Source organism: Hylobates moloch, unplaced genomic scaffold (assembly GCF_009828535.3).
Source record: "Hylobates moloch isolate HMO894 unplaced genomic scaffold, HMol_V3 SCAFFOLD_1, whole genome shotgun sequence".
Lineage (NCBI taxonomy): Eukaryota > Metazoa > Chordata > Mammalia > Primates > Hylobatidae > Hylobates > Hylobates moloch.
The window spans coordinates 69,652,072-69,672,318 of record NW_026652276.1 but is presented as its reverse complement, the minus strand read 5'-3'; the positions used below and the strand labels follow the sequence as shown (position 1 = coordinate 69,672,318).

The following is a 20,247-nucleotide window of genomic DNA, read 5'->3' as shown; positions in this document are numbered from 1 at the left end:
TGTTCTTATTTTGTGCTCCAGTTAACTCAGAAACTGGCTAATTAGTCCCTAGATAATCCAGAGTTGACTGAATTAAAATTTAAGAGCACAGTAGATTTCCACATTGCATAATGCATGTGGGCAGCACCCAGAATCCAGAACCTTTGCTATCCCCTGGATGCCTGACTTTGATAGTTTCCATATTCAACTACCTTGTGTAGTAAAACAAGGTCCGGCCCTGAACATTGTTGGTGCTCGTATTACAGCCCTTATTATACTATATTCTAATTTTGGTTGATTCCATTTGCCACTAGAGCTCCTCGTGGATACTGTTGGCATTTTGCTCATCTTTATATTTCCAGATTAAGGTGCCTAATGTACAGTAGTAAAGCAGTATAGTTTACTGAGTGAATAAATAAAGTGAATGAGCATTCATGAAAGGATGTGTTCGGTGAATGGAGAGCCATTTAAAATTTCATAGATTTCATAAATTTCTCTGGTGTCTATGTCTCCTGAAAGAAAAAAAGAATGGTTTTAACACTTATTTATAGGCCAGGTGGTAATTAAGAATTGACTCAGAGCTTTGGGAGGCCAAGGTGGGAAGACTGCTTGAGGCCAGAAGTTCGAGACCAGCCTGGGAAATATAGAGGGACCTTATCTCTACAAAAAATTTTCAAAATTAGCTGGATGTGGTGGCATGTACCTGTAGTCCCAGCTTCGTGAGAGTCTGATGCAGGAGGATTGCTGGAGGTTAGGAGTTTGAGGCTTTGGTTCACTATAATCATGCCTGTGTATGGCCACTGTCCTCTAGCTCAGACAACATAACAAGACCCCCATCTCTAAAAAAATAAAATAAACAACTTTAAAACCCTATTCCTGGCTGGGCGCAGTGGCCCACATCTGTAATCCTAGCACTTTGGGAGGCCAAGGCGAGTGGATCACCTGAGGTCAGGAGTTCAAGACCAGCCTGGCCAACGTGGTGAAACCCCATGTCTACTAAAAATACAAAAAAAATTAGCCAGGTGTGGTGGCGGGCACCTGTAATCCCAGCTACTTGGGAGGCTGAGGCAGGAGAATTGCTTGAACCTGGGAGGTAGAGGTTGCAGTGAGCCAAGATTATGCCTTTGCACTGCAGCGTGGGGGGCAGAGTGAGACTCTGTCTCAAAAAATTAAAAAAAAATGTTTAAAAACCCTATTCCTTTTAAGATTATCAATACATTCTAATAAAATGGTCTTTTTTGATACTGCTAGTAGGCATTATTACCATTATGATTTATATAGAACTTAAAATAATTTTATGTCATCAGAAATATTTTTAGTTTTAGCCTTTTGCTAACTTAGGTGGGTTGTTTTCTGTCTAACTTGCTGTCAGAAAGTTTTTGATGACTGTTAAATTCATCTTGGAAGAGCTGAGGAACCATGAGAAGAAGAAAAAAACAAAACAGGAATACATAGTGATTCGAGGGTTAATAAGTAATAAGACCCAACTAGTTTTTATTGGATGAATGAATAGGTAAATGAAGGTGACTGTTTTATGCTGCTAAAACAAAGTGCTTTATTTATTTATTTATTTATTGAGACAGGGCTTCACTCTGTCACCCAGGTTGGAGTGCAGTGGTGTGATCATGGCTCATTGCAGCCTCAACCTCCTGGGCTCAAGCCATCCTCCTGTCTCAACCTCCTGAGTAGCTGAGACCACAGGCATGCACCAAAATGCTTGGCTCCTTTTTAAATTTTTTGTAGAAATGTAGTTTTGCCATATTGCCCAGGGTGGTCTTGAACTCCTGGGCTCAAGCAATCCTCCCACCTTGGCCTCCCAAAATGCTGGAATTACAGGTGTGAGCCACCACCATGCCTTGCCTAACAAAGTACTTTAGACTAGGTAGGTTATAACAACTGGAATTTATTTCTCATAGTTCTAGAGGCTAGGAAGTCCAAGACCAAGATGCTGGTAGATTTGGTGTCTGGTGAGGGCTGCTCTCTAACTCATAGACAGCACCCTTTTCTGTGTCTTCACATGACAGAATGGAGAGCTAGTCTCTGGGGTCTCTTTTATAATAGCACTAATCCCATTCATGAGGGCTCTGCCCTTACGGTCTAATCACCTCCCGAAGGCTCCACCTCCTAATACCATCACTTTAAGGGTTAGAATTTTAACATATAAATTTTGGGGACTTAGGACACAACATTTAGAAACATAGCGGGAGGTCTCTCCAAGAAAAAATTTACATGCATGAAACATGAAATAATAAATAACAGGGTTAGATGCCAAAAAGAAATGTTATTAATTTGATTTCAGAGAAGAGAAAACGTAAGGAAAAGCTCCAAGAAGGGAGTGAAATCTAAGCTGAGGCCATAAGGAAATTAGTCAGTGTGAGAAAATAACTTTGAGTTAGTTTTCTGTTGCTGTGTAACAAATTATGATAAACTTAGCTGCTTAAAAAAGCATACATGTATTATCTGTCTGTTTTCATGTGGCAGGAGTCTAGGCACAGCTTGTCTGGATCCTCTGTTCAGAGTTTTAAAGGCTGAAATCAAGGTGCTCCTGGCCAAGCATGGTGGCTCACATGTAATTGCAGCACTTTGGGAGACCGAGGCAGGAGGATTGGTTGAGCCTAGGAGTTCAAGACCACCCTGGGCAACAAGGCAAGACCCTGTCTCTACAAAAAAAAAAAAAAATTAGAAGAGCATGGCGATGCACACCTGTAGTCCCAGCTACTTGGGATGCTGAGGTGGAAGGATCACTTAAACCCAGGGGTTCGAGGCTTCAGTGAGCCATAATCATGCCACTGCAATCCTGGGTGACACAGTGAGACCCTGTCTAAAAAAAAAAAAATAAAATAAAAAAATAAAAAAATAAAAAATAAATAAATAAGAGGTGCTTCTTTCTGGAGCTCAGTTGACCTCTTCGAAGCTGACATCATTTTTGGCAGAATTCACTTCTTGCAGTGGTAAGCCTGAGGTCCTTGTTTTCTTGCTGGCTGTCAGTCAGTAACTGCCCACATTTCTTGCCACATGGCCCTCTCAGAGGCCCTCAGGCAACCAGGGCAGCTATTTTCTTCAGTGCCAGCAAAAGAACCTCTCACTCCTTCCATCCTCGTTTGAAGGTCTCACTTGATTAGGTCAGGCCCAACCAGGAAAACCTCACTTTTGATTAACAAAGTCAACTAATTCTGGGCCATAATTACATCTGCAAAATCTCTTCACCTTTGCCATACAGCATAACATAATCATGGGAGTGATCTCTCTTCACTTTGCCATATTCTATTGGCTAAAAGCAAATTGGAGCTCTCACCCAGCCTCAAAAGGATTATACAAGGCATGGGTCATAGGGGGCCACTTTATAATCCTGTGTTCTACAGTGTCTTTGTTTACAAATAATTCTTTTTAAAATTTTTATTTTACTGTGTTAAGAACACTTACTATGAGATCTACCCTCTGAACCAGTTTTTAAGTGTATGATATATTTTTGTTGGGTATAAGTACAGTGTTGTACAGCAGATCTCTAGAGCATATTCATCTTTCTTGACTGAAACTCTAGGTCAGCTGGTAATAACTCCTCATTTCCCTTTCACTCCAGTCCCTGGTAGCCACCATTCCACTCTTTTATTCTATGAATTTGACTATTTTAGAAACTCATATAAGTGGAAACATGTGATATTTGTCTAAGACTGGTTTATTTCACTTAGCAGAATGTCTTCAAGGTTCATGCATGTTGTCACAGATTGCAGAATGTCCTTCATTTTCAGGGGTAAATAGTACTCCATTGTATGTATATATGTATTATTTTCTTTATCCATTTATCTATTGATAGGCATTTAGGTTGTTTCCATATCTTGGCTACTGTGAATAATGCTGAAATGAACATGGAAGTGTGAATATCTCTTCAAGATCCTGATTTCAATTCTTTCAGATAAATACCCAGAAGTGGGACTGCTGGATGAATGGTAGTTCTATTTTTAATTTTTTGAGGAACCTCTAAACTGTTTTTCATAGCAGCCACACCATTTTAGATACTGACCAACAGTGTGCAAAGGTTCCAGTTTCCTCACATCCTCACCAACATTTTTTTTTTGATAATAGCCATCTTGACAGATGTAAGGTAATATCTCATTATGGCTTTGATTTGCATTTCCCTGATGATTAGTGACAGTGAGCACCTTTTCATATCTGTTGGCCATTTGTATGTCTTCTTTGGAGAAATGTCTATTCAAGTCCTTAGCCTACTTCTTAATTAGGATATTAATTTTTTAAAATACGAAATTGTAGGGGTTGTAAATGATTCTTTTGTTGTTGCTTGAACATGTTTTAAAAGTGAAAGTTTTTAAAAAGTCATTTTTTAAAAAAGGCCCTGGATATTAGATGCCAGGCTAATGAAAATCAATTCTCTGTACTTGGAGCTTTTGCTTGGGGACCAGCTGTTCATCGTTATGAGGGAGAAGAAAGGAGCCTAGAGCGAGCTATAATTAGAGAAACCACATCATCATTCTGATATACTGCAAGAACTTCCTAACTTCCTCTTGGCTGTTGATCTTGACTGTCTCCCATCTGCCTCTAGTCACAGTCAAGGTGATCTTTCCAAAATGCATATCCAAGCATGCCACTACCCTGCTTAAAATGCTTCTGCTGATTATTAGACAGAACCCTCCTAGGATAGGACTGCCATGCTGTTCAGATTCATGTCTCAACATATGCTTTGTGCTTCACATGCCCTTTATCCACACTCAATGAGAGAGTGGCATAAGGATTAATGGAGGGATGAATTTGAGAGACATTTGCAGGTAAAATCACTGGCATGTGGTGAGGGAGAGTGTCTTGGTCTGTTTTGTGCTGCTATCACAGAATACTGGAGACTGGGTAATTCAAAAAGAACAGAAATTTATTTCTCACAGTTCTGGAGGCTGGGAAGTCCAGTATCAAGGTGCCAGCATCTATCTGGTCAGAGTCTTCTTGCTGTGTCCTCACATGGTGGAAGGTAGAAAGGGGTGAGCCCACTCCTGCGAGCCTTTTTTATAGCAGTGTTAATCCACTCATTAATCCACAAATACTGCATGAAGGCAGAGCCCTCATGACCTAAGCACTTTTCCTTAAACTCCACCTCCCAACATTGTTGCACTGGTGATTAAATTTCTGACCCATGAATTTTGAGGGACCAAATAGCAGAGGGAGTGGGCTCACCTCTATGCTATTTAGACCATAGCAGAGGGTGACTCTACTCCATGCATGGAAATAAGGAGGGCAGGTGAAGTAGAAGATGTGGGAGAGAAGATAAGTTCAGTTTGAGGTCGCTATAGAAGATTACACGCAAGGACTTTGTGTATGGTTGGCGCTGTTTCGGGCACTGTAGGATCTATAAAGGAGGTCCCAGACATGACCTCTAGAGAGGTGAGAATATACATTGCATTACGAAATTAGAGATTCACAAAAGGATTATCACTGGTGGTAGATTCCAGAGATCGAATAGTAAAGGTGTCTGTTAATAGCCAAATGAAATTTTCCCCAGTCCATGAAGTACCCAGTAAAATTAATGACAGATAGAAGGTTGCTTTTCATTGTTTCTGAGGCTTAAATATTAAACAAGAATGACATCGTTAGGGCCTAATTTGGGGGCACACAAAAATATCAGGAGAAGGCCAGGCGCGGTGGCTCACGCTTGTAATCCCAGCACTTTGGGAGGCCGAGGCGGGCGGATCACGAGGTCAGGAGATCGAGACCACGGTGAAACCCCGTCTCTACTAAAAATACAAAAAATTAGCCGGGCGTGGTGGCGGGCACCTGTAGTCCCAGCTACTCGGAGAGGCTGAGACAGGAGAATGGCATGAACCCGGGAGGCGGAGCTTGCAGTGAGCCGAGATTGCGCCACTGCACTCCAGCCTGGGTGACAGAGTGAGACTCCGTCTCAAAAATATATATATATCAGGAGAAGAGATTTCACTCTTCTCCCAGTTATCTCAAATTAATTTTGTCTTTCCAAGTGTCTTTTGTCATTTAACAATCTGGTTCTGAAGCTTGAAGTTCTTCTGTGCTTGTTTTGGACTGTATAGAAGTACATACATTTTTCTTCTACTGTTTTCTAGTGAGTGTCAGGCTAAAAATCTTTCAGCTGCCCTAGTCTACACTCCTAATGTGGGAGATGCTCTGGTGAGAATAAACAAAAAGAGATGCTCTTTGTTTCTTTGTGGAAGATGGATTCTAATCTCTGTTTGTGTCTTTTCCTATGTAGCTAAGTAGAATCTGCCATATCAATGTCCAGTCAGTTTCTAGCTCATCTAGTCCTTATGATTCCTCCCACGGTCACTTGCATGCTGCCATTGCTTTGGGCCTGTGGCTGCTGCCAGTGCTTCAATGGCCGCAACCCGACTCCCTACTGGCACCAGCACCAGCTCTGCCTCCCGGGAAGTGTGCTTTACTGTCTGGGATCCCCCATTAGGGGCGCCTCTGCCAGCTGCTGCCGTCCTTGCTGTCCCCCAGACACACAAAGACTGAAAGTTGTCTGCACCATTGTCTATACCACCTTATTAACTGCTGAAGTCCTAGTCTCTGTTCCAAAGCCCCTTAACTTTGAGGACATAGTTTCTGGTAAGGAGTTTAGAAAGTCCTTCCGAAGGGGTAATAGGAGGAAGAGGCACTGATACTGATGTGTTGTATTTCCCCAAGTCAAGCCTGCACATCTCTCAGTGCTTTGAGGCATGTTGTCATCTCAGAGACTGGGCACACGCACATCAGGATTTGCCTTCCTCTTCCCCAGGAAGCAGAATCCAAACCCTTCTAGTAGGGGTTTGTTGGGAGGCGAGGGAGGTTGTGGGCATATTCTTTGAATCTAGTTTTCTTGCGCCTAAAAGCATGATGGGGTGAAAATTGAGCAAGATGAAGAGCTTTTAAACTAAGCTCAGGAAAGCCTGTATCTTAGGTCTTCCACTTAGTGACAGGTCATCTACTCATGTCCTCTGAAAATGTTCATCTCTCATGATGGGATCTGTCTTCTGACAATGTCCCAAGTCCCTTGAACTCTGGCCTAGCTAGTCTTGATTTCTGTATTATTCTGGGTAATGCTGGGTGATGCTATGATAACATACCTGCCACTTTATACAGAATATTTTGTGGGTTGTACGTTCTTCTCCATCTTGTGGCTATGGCATGTAAAACACATGCCTCCTGTCTTAGTTTCCTAGGGTTGCTGGAACAAGATACCACAAACTGAATGGTTTAAAACAACAAATACTTTTTTCTCTCAGGGTTCTGAAGGCTGGAAGTCCAGAATCAAGGTGTGCGAGGCCCATGTCTTCTCTGAAGGTGCTAGGGAACAATCCTTTTTGTCCCTTTCTAGCTTTTGCAGGTTGCCAGCAATCTTCTGCATTCCTTGCTGGTAGATGCATCACTCCAGTCTCTGTCACCACCTCCACGTGGCTGTTTTCCCCGTGTCTCTCTGTCCAAATTCCCCTCTTTTTCTAAGGGTGCTAGTTATTAGATTAGGACCAACTATAATCCAATGTGACCTCATCTTAATTTGATTACGTCTACAAGACCCTATTTCCAAAGAAGATTACATGCACAGATCCTAAGTATCAGGTCCCTGATGTATCTTTTGAGGAGACACAGTTCAACCCATAACACCCTTCAAAGTTGTTCCTGAAGAACAGAGGCCCCCGGCTCTTACCAGTCTCACCTCAGAAGAGATATATGCTATATTTGTTCACAGTCCAGCCCCAACATAACTACAAGGGAGGCTAGTACATTTATGGGAGCACATGGCTATTTGGTGAACATTACTTGTCTGTCACATCCTTGTCCAATTCGTTTCCTCTGATCCCAGAATGCTCTGGGGCACACATGATAGTTTCTATATAATGTGAAATATCTATCAAGAATAGCAGTGGTTTCCTGCAAAGCACATGGAAGGAACAGACTTGGAAAATTGCTCAAAGAAAAGAAAAAAATAGTTTATATAGTTTGTAAAACTGTCTTATTTTTGTTTGGTTCTTTGATTTATCTTAATCCAGAGGTTATGAAATGGCAGTCAGCAGGTTGGATCTATTCCAGAGATTTTGTGTGTATGTGTGTGTGTGGCCCAGACGGTGTTCAAGAAATATGAACAGACTGGGCATGGTGGCTCACGCCTGAAATCCTGGCACTTTGGGAGGCTGAGGCGGGAGGATTGCTCGAGCCCAGGAGTTTGAGACCAGCGTGGGCAATATGATGAAACTCCGCCAGTACAAAAACCCCAGCTACTTGGGGGGCTGAAGTGGCAGGATCACTTAAGCCCTGGAGGTCAAGGCTGCAGTGAGCCAAGATTGCGTCACTGCACTCAGCCTGGGCGACAAAGTAAGCCTATAATCCCAGCACTTTGGGAGGCTGAGGTGGGTGGATCGCCGGAGGTCAGGAGTTCAAGACCAGCCTGGCCAACATAGTGAAACCTCATCTCTACTAAAAATACAAAAAATTAGTTGGGTGTAGTAGCAGGTGGCTGTATTCACTTGAACCCAGGAGGCGGAGGTTGCAGTGAGCCAAGATTGTGCCATTGCACTCCAGCCTGGGCAACAAAAGTGAAACTCCATCTCAAAAAAAGAAAAAAAAAAAAAAAAACGAACAAATGTCTACACACCTAGATTTACCTTGAACAATGGGAAGATTTGACAACATCTGGTCTCACATTTACACAGAAAACTAAGAAGAAGGAAAACAGCCAAATAAGAGCTGCTTCCTGCGGATAGTCCTGTTTGCAGTTCACCCTGATGCCCACCATTCCCTGGAGAATCACCAACACTGAGGCTGTCACTTCTCATTTGTCTTTGTGATTTCACTGTTGTTTTCTTAGAGATTTTTTTCCCTTATGTCTTGCTCTTTCTACTCACTTCCTTTACCTCATTGGCCCTTGCAGGCATTTGTGTTTGTGACTTCATTTTTTAGTAGAATTTGCATTTTCATGTATCTTGTGCTTCTAAGGGATTAAGCATTATACCAGAGTATCACCTTGAACTTAGTACTCTGATGTTGACTCCTGCTGTGGCATCTGCAATAGTAATGATTTAAGGCGAATAGTTGGTAAAGCTCCAGAAATGTCTATATCGGCCCAGAAATATCTATACGGGGGTGGATAAATATTTGCAATGAAATATTCACAAGTGGGATATTTGGGTAAATTTGAATATAATTAAAATGAGCCCTGTTGATTCACTTTGAGGTAAATCTTTACTGATATAGCTTTTGTGACTTTTCTCCCTATACAGACCATTGGAGCGATCCAGTGAAGATGTGGATATAATCTTCACTCGACTGAAAGAAGTGAAAGCTTTTGAGAAATTTCACCCAAATCTCCTTCATCAGATTTGCTTATGTGGTTATTATGAGAATCTGGAAAAGGGAATAACATGTAAGAAATGCAGCTTTAGTAGTATATTTCCATGTATGGTTTATGCTCATTTGTGGTTACTTTATGGAGATAAATAGCAAATGGAGTATTTATGTGCTAAATATTTGAGCTTCAACCAAAGGTATTAAGGTGACATTTCCCTCTAGTCTGTTTATTCAGTTGCATGTAGGTGTTTCCCTAACTCCTTTGTTCACAGAACGTAAATGGTTCTTCCAGGGCAACCAACTTTCTAGATGGAGCTGGAGGGATGTAATGATTCACACATTTAGCTATATCTTTAGAAATTCAAATAATTGTCTTCTCTAATCCAAGAAATATGTGGCCAATAGGATATTAAGATAAAAGTTCTCTTAACTAGTGCTGATAGTAATGTTTTGAATTAATGCCAGTGATGTCATTTATTCCAGGTGTGAATAAGGGGCAGGGAGATAGAGTAACAGTTGGATTTTTTTAAAAGTATTTTTTCATTAAAGAAGCAATAGTTCTTCTGTTGGAACACTTTATGCTGCACTCACAGAAAACTCCCTTTCAACTGATTTGAATATTCAATGACTTATACAAGAAGAAAAGAAAATCAATTACTCATATGGAAGAAGTCCTGAGGTAGAATGACTTCAGGGTTGGTTAGTGAGGTGACTCAGTGAAATTATTAAGGCTTCAGGTCCTTCCTGTATTTTTTGTTTTTGTATGTATTCTGAGGTGTTGGGTTTTGTCCTCAGACTTGTCCCAAATTGTTCTGACAGCTACAGCTGTTGAATGCATTATGTACTGATACAAAAACATCCTGCTGAAGGACTATTTCTTTTTAGGTCTCTGTTTCAGAAGTCCCCCAGCAGATTTCCTATATTAACTCATTGGCCAGAAATGCATCACATGCCTAAGTCTAAACCAATCACTTGCAAAAATAATGGGATCACCAGGACTGATTTAGACCAATCACGATTGCCCTAGTGGAGCTAACACCTAGCCCTGTGGATGAGGGTGGAAACTTGTCTAAAACCTGGGTTCAGTTAGACAAGAGGGCATGAGTGTTTCTGGGTGGGAAAGCAACAGGGTGAATCACAACATTATCGTAGAAAATTTAGAAAGTCAACAAAATAAAAATCACCTACAATTTCTACCATTAACATTTTGTGGGCCAGGCACAGTTGCTCACACTTGTAATCCCAGCACTTTGGGAGGCTGAGGTGGGCGGATCAATAGGTCAGGAGATCGAGACCATCCTGGTTAACACGGTGAAACCCTGTCTCTACTAAAAATACAAACAATTAGCCGGGCATGGTGGCAGGCAACTGTACTCCCAGCTACTCAGGAGGCTGAGGCAGGAGAATTGCTTGAACCCAGGAGGCAGAGGTTGCAGTAAGCCAAGATTGTGCCATTGCACTCTGCACTCCTCTAGGCTGGAGTGCAGTGGTGCAATCGTGGCTCACTACAACCTTGAACTCCTAGGCTCAAGCCATCTGCCCACCTCAGCCTCCTGAGTAGCTAGGACTACAGGCATATACCACCGTGCCCAGCTACTTTCTTTAATTTTGGTAAAGACCAGGTCAGCTATGTTGCCTAGGCTGGTCTTGAACTCCTGGTCTCAAGCAATCCTCTTGCCGTGGCTTCCCAAAGTGTTGGGATTATAGGCGTGAGCCACCGCACCCAGCTCATAGTTACATTTCTGTTAAGAAAAAAATCATCCATGCATATCATTTTCAAACAGTTTTTTTAACATATCAGAAACTTTATTCTTTTGGCAATAAGACTATTTTATGTTTCTAAAAGCCATTTTCAAAATGAATCTCCTAACATGTGTAACATGAATTTGATTGACAAATAATAATGTCTTTTGGGGCCAAGAATTTCAGGAAAGACAAAACCCTAACTCTAAAATGAATCACTTATAAAGATTTGGCGCAGCAGAGTTACTGGGGAGACCAGCTATAAACTCATCAACCCCATCTTAAGCTTGTCATTGCACTTGGTAGGATGTCATTATTGTTCTTTGCCTTTTCACAGCATGTCCTAGTCAGGAAGGTCAGAGCAGCTTGTCATCATTAATTATGGTTCTCAGAAGCTTGTTCTTCTCCAGTAAGCACTAGCCTTGCCAGGACTCAGTTGTCCCACGAGCTGTCATGTGATTTTTCATTGAGTTACTTGACCTCTGACTTTAACTGTGAAGAGGATTTTAAAATATCAAATCACTCCATCTAGTTGTTTAGTTAGGATATTTAAAAGGACAGTTGGTTTGCATGAGATTTTTGAACCAGTGTTATGGAATTACTTTCCCAAACCTGGTCTTAATATGATGTGGGAACCATGGTTCTGTCTAAATACCTAAATATTTTCTGTCTGAGAGGACAAACTTAGAGCAAGATCAGGTTCAAAAATTTCTGATGAGGATCATTTCTAAATGCTTAAAAGCAGTGAATTTATAAAAAGAATAAGAAAATGGACAATGATAATATAGTAGTTAAAATTTTTAAACAAAGCAGATTTTGGTTTTTTAAATCAATCATTAGTCACCTTAAAAGGAGAGGTGCTAGTCTAGAAAACACATTGCTTTTAACATAGTCTTGGGAAATATCAGCCAATTCTTCTTAAATTCAAAGGATCTTATAACATTTAAAGCCATCATCTTTATTACAGCTCTGTAAGTATGACAGAGTTCTCTTTAACAAGGTTCCACTTCACAGAATATTGAATAAATAGGATATAGCTTTGTTGACAGATGAGGTAAAGAAAAACATGTCATCTTCCTTTGGGCAACAGATAGGGGAAGGGTGGTAAGCTCAGTTAGGTCCAAGACATGCTCGGACCAGTGAAAAACTAGTAGATCATATAGTAAAACCAAGTTGTATCTGTTATATTTATATCACTGTTTTTTTTTTTCCAGTATTTCGCCAGGGTGATATTGGAACAAACTGGTATGCTGTCTTGGCAGGGTCTTTGGATGTTAAAGTATCTGAGACCAGCAGTCACCAGGTAATATGCTCTATTTTTTTTGAAAGTAGGATTTATTTTTTTTAAGACATATTGTTCCTATGTCTTTTATGCCATTAAAATTACATTTTCAAGTCCGTTTCCTCTTTCCCACAGTAAGGAGTTCAGCAGTGTTTGTTGGATTCCTTTATTAAGTTACTCAACAAACACCTATTGAATGTCTTCCCTGATTTGAGTATGGTGCCAGCTGTCAAAACATGTAATGCAAGAACACACTGGAGCTGCTTTCTAGGAGCTTGTATTCTGTTTGGAAATGCAAGCAATTTCAGTGTGACACAAATTGCTGTATAGGGTGAAATGTGAGTCAAGGGGAAGGAGAAGAAGTCTTCTTACGTTTCCTCTTGGATCCTTTCTCCATCTTTGTATCTTGAATTTTCTTTGTCCTGGAAGTGATCCCCTCATCGGCCTTATAGGAGCTCTTGTGATGCAGGGGGTATGTGGCTGATGCAGTCCCCCTAGAATCTCTATTTCTCCGCCTTGTCTTTTCAAATGTGGAAGGCTAATAATATTATTTTCCTTCTAAAGTACAGCACTGGCTTTATTTTCATTAGTCATCTCTGAGGAGTTTGGCATCCTAGTAGATGAAACTCTCTTTTTTCTGTTCACAAGATTTATGAATATTAAAAAAACAAAAACAAAATTAAAAAAGAAAGAAAGAATATTTAAAAAAGAAAAAATATATGAATATTTAAAGTCGAACCCAGGGCCTTCTTTCACATCTGCAGTGACTCTTGCTCTATCATTAAGACATGTGACCAAAATGTACACAACCTCACTGTTTAGAGCCAAGAATCTTGAGTCTGAAAAATATGACTCATAAAATGCCATCATCAGGTGTCACTATGAAAATGTTCCAAGTCTTATTTCCAAATATTCAAGATTCACAAAAAACTGAAGGAAGAGAATTAGTTAATTGTGAAATCTGAAAGAATTGTCCAAAAAAATTAAAGAATTAGTTAAAGGGACAAATAACCTTCTGCCAAGTGTCATATTTAAGGCAGCGTTTTGGAGCCTTTTTCATAGGTAGCACACTTCAAATGTGAGAAACATTTATGACACACCAAATTTGAGGTTTAAATTTTTTAGGAACTTGCATGCATATTGAAGTTGTGGGCAGTCACCATCTTAAAAATGGAGTGGTATCCCAAAAGATTGCTGGTATGGTGGGCATTTGGAATTTGCAATGTAGTTTCCTGGGTGATATCCATTGTAATGGAGGGTTACATTCTCAGGCCAGTGTCCAAATCCTGTGTAATCCCTAGTATACTCTTTCTGTGCATCAGTGCATGAAAATTCCATTAGACATAGCCTGGAACCTGTGCTTCCCAACTTTGATGGTACTTTTCCTCTTGCTGTCTCTCACAGGGCTGGCTTTCTCTTGGATTTCAGAGAGAGTCAAGGTGAGAGGTGGGTTTTGATTCTTGTAAGCTGCCTCAGTTTCGAATGGGAAGGAGAACAGCTAGCATTTCTTGGATATTTGCCATATCCAATGTAACCAAGATATTTATCCATATATAATTTATCCAATCCTTCTTGGATATTTACTTGGCAGTGTTCCAAGCACTTAACAGGTATTTATTTACTTCTTTAATTCTCAAGTCAACCATGAGGTAGGTCGTATTACTGTTCTCATTTTACAGATGAGAAAATGAAGTCCCCGAGTGGTTAAATAACTTACCTCAAGTTTTGTGTCTAGAAATTAGAGAAACCAAGATTAAAACGCAAGCAGTCAGGCTCCTGAACAGATGCTCTTTGCCACTGCTCTCCACCATTGGACTCTTAAGAAACATGGGGCAACATGCAACTTCCCTGTCTCCCTGCCTTTTGTCATCCTTTCAGATTACCCTATGTCCTTCCTTTCTGCATATCTCCTACCTGTGGATGCTGTCCTGGTGGGGACTCTCTGGGCCTTTTTGCTCAGAGCTGCTCCTGGTACTTCCCTTCCCCAGGTTTTACCTGCATAGATGTGCCCTGGGGACAGGGCCTACAGCAGGATCATTCTGCTCAGTTCCTCCTGCAGCTCAAATGGTTCCTGAATGAGTGATAATGGAGAGAGTGGAGAAGCTGAAAAGAGAAATGTGACAAAAGAGAGGAAAGGGAAGCAAGATGAGAATTAAGGAGGAGAAAAGAAAGAAGAGGAAATCTCGGGAAGGAGAGAGAAGGAGAATCAGAAAAGGAAGAGCAGATGTGCCTAAGGGGATGATACATAACACCAGCTCTTATGTGCTGACACACCAGATGTGAAAGCTGGTCGAGATTTTGATGGTATTAAAATAGTATCTGGCCAGGGGTTTCAGGAATATTGCCCTTGACCAGTTATCTCTCACCATGGCATCCTAGCAGGGTTATTAGCTACAGATTTAACAATTTTAACTAAACTTTTAATTTTAGATTTACCTGTAATTTTGACCTCAAAACCAATGCAGAGAACTTTCCTAAGCTGGGCTCAGTCTTCTTTTAGTTGTTAGGAATGAGTTAATTTAATACCAAAGCCGGCTTACTGCTTCCTTTATGTATTTCATCCCACAGTTTTCAACCAGACTTTTCTGGATGGATTTGTATCACTAAAATAAAAGGAAGAGAAAGCTCATTGACTCCTACACCCTCTAGCCATCTAGAGTACAGCCTGAGATAAACAGGGCCCAGCCTTCCAGCCAGTTCTGAAGGTAGGACATGGTCCAGCCACATGGGAGAAAGAAGCTAAGGAGAATGACCAAGATGGCAGAGCCCCCTTCCATGCCAAGAGGCTTGCAAGGGAGAAACAAAACTGCCATATCTACCCATGCTGGCCTTGTGATGGGCTCTGGGTCTCTGCCCACTAGCAATGTGGTAAAATCAGGGGGATTGTTTAACATGACAGAGTAGTGCCCCATATAAGTCAGGGTTCTTCAGAGAAATAGAAGCAGTAAGAGACAGACATGGAGAGAGAGAGACAGGTTTGTTTTTAGGAACTGGCTCACATGATTGTGGGGGCTGGCAGGTCTGAAGTCTAGAGCTGGCAGGCTGGAGATTCTGGTAAGAGTTATTGGCAGAAGCAGAATTCCTTCTGCTTTGGGAAACCTCAAGGGAAACCTCTTTGCTCTTAGGCCTTCAAGTGAGTAGATGAGGTACATGCACATCATGGAGAGTAATCTACTTTAAGGTCTACTGACTGTAAAGGTCACATCTAAAAAATATCTTTACAGCAACATCTAGATTAGTATTTAACCAAACTACTGGCCATTATAGTCTAGCCAAGTTGACACATACAATTAACCATAATAGACCCCAATGAGGAGGGAAATGGGGTTGGGTGAAGGACATGGGTGAGGAGCAAGGAGAGACCTGGAATTCCTACCCCTAGAGACCAGAAACGATCATTGCTAAGTGCCTTCCTTGTGTGGCTCGTGCGAGGGGTTCCATGGACATTAACTGAATTAATCTTTAGGCATTTGTGTCCTGTTTTACCAAAGGCTTGAAAACAAGGCTCAGTGACATAGGTGCAGCTTTCCCAGGGCCACACACGTGTATGTGGGCAAACTGAGATTTGAATTCAGGTCTGACATCCTCCAAATTGCATGTTCTTCTGCTGGGTGCACTCATGAACAGAGGTGTGAGGAGGATGATAAAAGTGAAGGAAGAAAAGTTACGAGAGTCTAAGAGAAAACTGAGGAAAGAGAAAAGAGGTGATGGCACAGAGTCAAGTCTTTCAGGGAGGACAGGGCAGAGTTTCTTGCCAGCCTGCCCCTTGCTGCCCTGCATGTCTGCTTTCTCATCTGAGAGCCAGAGGAATGTAGTCACAAATTCCCAAACTTAGCACTAGGTTTCAGCCCCTCAGTGGGGTGTGAGCCAGGATGGTGGAAGAAGAGCGGGAGTGGCTGCTGGCAATGGGCACCTATGACAGGAGGCTATGTGCCCAGTGTGTCACAAGCGTTATTGCACCAGCACTCACCACACTGCCCTCCCCTTAGTGCTGTGGTTTGTCTCATTTTAGAGGCTAGATATTCAACAGCCTGCCCAAGGTCACAAAGCTGCTGGGTATCTGGGCCAGTTCTTTGTGATTCTGGGGCTCAATGCTTGCCCATCGTGGTTGTGTAGGTGCCACCCAGAAGGACTGGAAGGGGAAGGAAGAGAGGTGGGGGGCTGAGCCAGCCACTAAGGAATAAGGAATGCAGGGAGGAGCTTTTCCCTTGCAGCTTCTCCAACTCCCACCTGGGTGTCTGATGCAGCTCTGAGCCCCACAGCCCTCCCCTCTAAGCCCACTGCCCAGGTGCTGTTGGAGGCAATCCTTCTCCCACCCTCTCTTTGATCTGGTGATGCACAGTGAAAGGGGTGTGGCCCTCCCTCCAAAGGGCATCCGAATTAGAGGGTGGGGTAGATAAGTGTAGGTGATAGGGAGGGAAAGTGAAGTACACTGTGTACAAGATGGAGGCAAAATGGTTAGAACTGACGGTGACGGGATGTGGAGGTGTAGAGAGAAAGGGAGGCTCCTGACTTGGGTGAAGAGGTGGACAGTGATGCTACTAATGGAAATGGGAATACATGAGGGAGACCACCCTTCCCAGATTCTGTGATAGCATTTTATGCTATACATTTATTAGGTATGTATATTAGTCCATTTTCATGCTGCTGAGAAAGACATACCCGAGACTGGGCAATTTACAAAAGAAATAATTTTATTGGACTTACAGTTCCACATGGCTAGAGAGACCTCACAATCATGGCAGAAGGCAAGGATGAGCAAGTCACATCTTACATGGATGGCAGCAGGCAAAGAGAGCTTGTGCAGGGAAACTCCCATCTTTAAAACTGTCAGATCTTGTGAGATTCATTTACTATCAGAGAACAGCGCAGGAAAGACCCACCCCCATAATTCAATTACCTTCCACCAGATTCTTCGTGCAACACATGGGAATTGTGGGAGTTATAATTCAAGATGAGATTTAGGTGAGGACACAGCCAAACCATATCATTCCATCCCTGGCCACTATCAAATCTCATGTCCTCACATTTCAAAACCGATCATGCCTTCCCAACAGTCTCCCAGTCTTAATTCATTTCAGCATTAACTCAAAAGTCCACAGTCCAATGTCTTATCTGAGACAAGGCAAGTCCCTTCCGCCTATGAGTGTGTAAAATTAAAAGCAACTTAGTTACTTCCTAGTTACAATGGGGGTACAGGCATTGGTTAAATACAGCCATTCCAAATGGGAGAAATTGGCCAAAACAAAGGCTACAGGCCCCATGCAAGTCTGAAATCCAGCAGGGCAGTCAAATCTTAAAGCTCCAAAATGATCTCCTTTGACTCTATGTCTCATATTCAGGTCACACTAGTGCAAGAGGTGGGAGGCGTGTTCCCATCGTCTTGGGCAGCTTGGTCCCTATGGCTTTGCAGAGTATAGCCTCCCTTCTGGTTGCTTTCATGGGCTGGCATTGAGCATATATAGCTTTTCCAGGTGCACGGTGCAAGCTGTCGGTGGATCTACCATTCTGGTATCTGGAGGATACCAGCTCTTCACAGCTCCACTAGGTGGTTCCCCAGTAGGGACTCTGTGTGGGGTCTCTGACCCCACATTTCCCTTCCGCACTGCCCTAGCAGACGTTCTCCATGAAAGCCTCGCCCCTGCAGCAAATTTCTGCCTGGTCATCCATGCATTTCCATACACCCTCTGAAATCTAGGCAGAGGCTCCCAAACCTCAATTCTTGACTTCTGTACACCTGCAGGCTCAACACCACATGGAAGCTGCCAAGGCTTGGGGCTTGCACCCTCTGAAGCCATGGCCTGAGCTGTACCCTGGCCCCTTTTAGTCATAGCTGGAGTGGCTAGGATGCAGGGCACCAAGTTCCTAGGCCACACATAGCACCAGTACCCTGGGCTTGGCCCATGAAACCATTTCTTCCTCCTAGGCCTCTGGGCCTGTGATGGGAGGGGCCGCCGTGAAGATCTCTGACATGCCCTAGAGACATTTTCCCTATTGTCTTGGGGAGTAACATTTGGCTCCCTGTTACTTATGCAAATTTCTGTAGCTGGCTTGAATTTCTTCTCAGAAAATGGGATTTTATTTTCTATCACATTGTCAGGCTGCAAATTTTCCAAACTTTTATGCTCTGCCTCCCTTATAAAACTGAATGCCTTTAACAGCACCCAAGTCACTTCTTGAATGCTTTGCTGTGTAGAAATTTCTTCCGCCAGATACCCTAAATCATCTCTCTCAAGTTCAAAGTTCCACAAATCCCTAGGGTAGGGGCAAAATGCCACCAGTGTCTTTGCTAAAACGTAACAAGAGCCACCTTTGCTCCAGTTCCCAACAAGTTCCTCATCTCCATCTGAGACTATCATGAGAACAGTGCAGAAAAGACTTGCCCCTATAATTCAATTTCCTTCCACCAGTTCCTCCCATGACATGCGGGAATTATGGGAGTTACAATTCAAGATGAGATTTGGGTGGGGACACAGCCAAACTGTATCAGTATGAATGATATGATGGAATTTTTTCTGAAAAAAAAATCAACCTCTTTCTTGCATATGGTGGTAGAAAGATATATCTGTATATAAATTTCAAGAATACATGGGGTGTAACTATTCTATTTGACTCAAATTCATATTGCCTTCCTGTTTCAAGTTAATATTACTTTTTCTCCCTTCTTGTGATTCCCTTATATTTTTTACTGACTAGGTTAAAAAACACACAGCTTCTTCTGTGTGGTTGGTTTAGCAAATTCTTCCTGAATTTTTTGAATGCTGGGTTGAGGGTCCTATTTATTTTTCATCAGCAATATACCCAGAGCATGTAGTAGTAACAGTTCATTTACAGAGCATTTCAGGAACTTTCTTTGATTTGAGACTACCCTGTTTGAGAAACAGCTGTGCTGTTTCTTGCTCGGTGCCTGATGCCCGAGTGGCTGTTCAGGATGATGCAGTGGTGAGCCTGGGAACAGGGAGTACCTGGCTTCCTGAGCCCATTCAGCATTCTGCCCCTGCTGTCCTGTGCTTTAGGCAGTGCGTGCAGTCATTCCCTGGGGAATCTGCAAAGCCTGCAAGGCATCTGCTCCCAAGGGCACCTGCTCACAAGCTCCTCCAGTGTCTGTAGTGGGGTGGAGAGGGGTGATGGGGATCCTTTTTTTGCCCCTGGATTGCTGAAGCCTAAAATTATATATTAGAAAAAGTCATGATTCTACATTTCGGAGAAGTATTAACTACAGACATTTCGACGAGTGCTGATGTACACTTCAGGCCTTCTCTTAGGAAGGGAGGATGGAGAAAAAATCTATCGGGCTGCAGGACTGAAATGGCTCACCTTCCAGTGTCACCCCTGGTCAGCCCACCCACCAGAATGGCCAGAAGTTGGCCATTGCAGGAGGCATGAGTTGCAGGCTGACTGGGCCTTACCCTGTGGGTCTTCTCTGGGCCCAGGAAGAATCAGATAGTGGCATGGATTCATGCTGAGCAGGGGAACCCACTGCTTTCCCCTCTCACAGTCAGGCCCTTTCCAGGCAGGCCCCAGCGCCACACGTTGCTTCTCCTCTTTGTTTTCCTCTCGGTCAAGTTTCCTTAATTCAAGCCTTCAAGAGACTGGAGGGGAGACAATGGTCCCTGGACGGGAGGGACGGTGGACTCTGCCTCTTGGAGACCCTCCCTTAGGAGCTGGGGCTGCGTTGCTTTCATTTCTTTTGTTACTGCCTTAAAAACGTGTTTGTTCTAAGAATTGTAGAAAATGCATAGATTATTCTGCCCCTATTACTTTCAGGAACTTTTAAAGGCTGACAAATCCTTGTAATTATCTTTCTATAAATTATATTTATTCCACTACTCTATAAAATGAAACCTACTATAACACTCTTACCACTATGTGTAATTGTCAGAGGCATCTCTCCCAGCTTCTCAGACACCCTTCCTGCCTTGGCCATTCTTCATCTTTTTTTTTTTTTT

At 42.4% G+C, this 20,247-nt stretch overlaps 1 protein-coding gene across 3 annotated transcripts in view; it reads left to right on the top strand.

Annotated features, from left to right (window-relative positions):
- Positions 1-20,247, top strand: part of RAPGEF4 (Rap guanine nucleotide exchange factor 4) — a 333,867-nt gene that overhangs the window by 51,154 nt on the left and 262,466 nt on the right. For all 3 annotated transcript variants that reach the window (XM_032755351.2, XM_032755350.2, XM_058441088.1), the window contains exons 2-3: positions 9,207-9,349; positions 12,231-12,319. In XM_032755351.2, the coding sequence (XP_032611242.1) occupies positions 9,207-9,349; positions 12,231-12,319 (232 nt within the window). The remainder of the gene's footprint in view (positions 1-9,206; positions 9,350-12,230; positions 12,320-20,247) is intronic.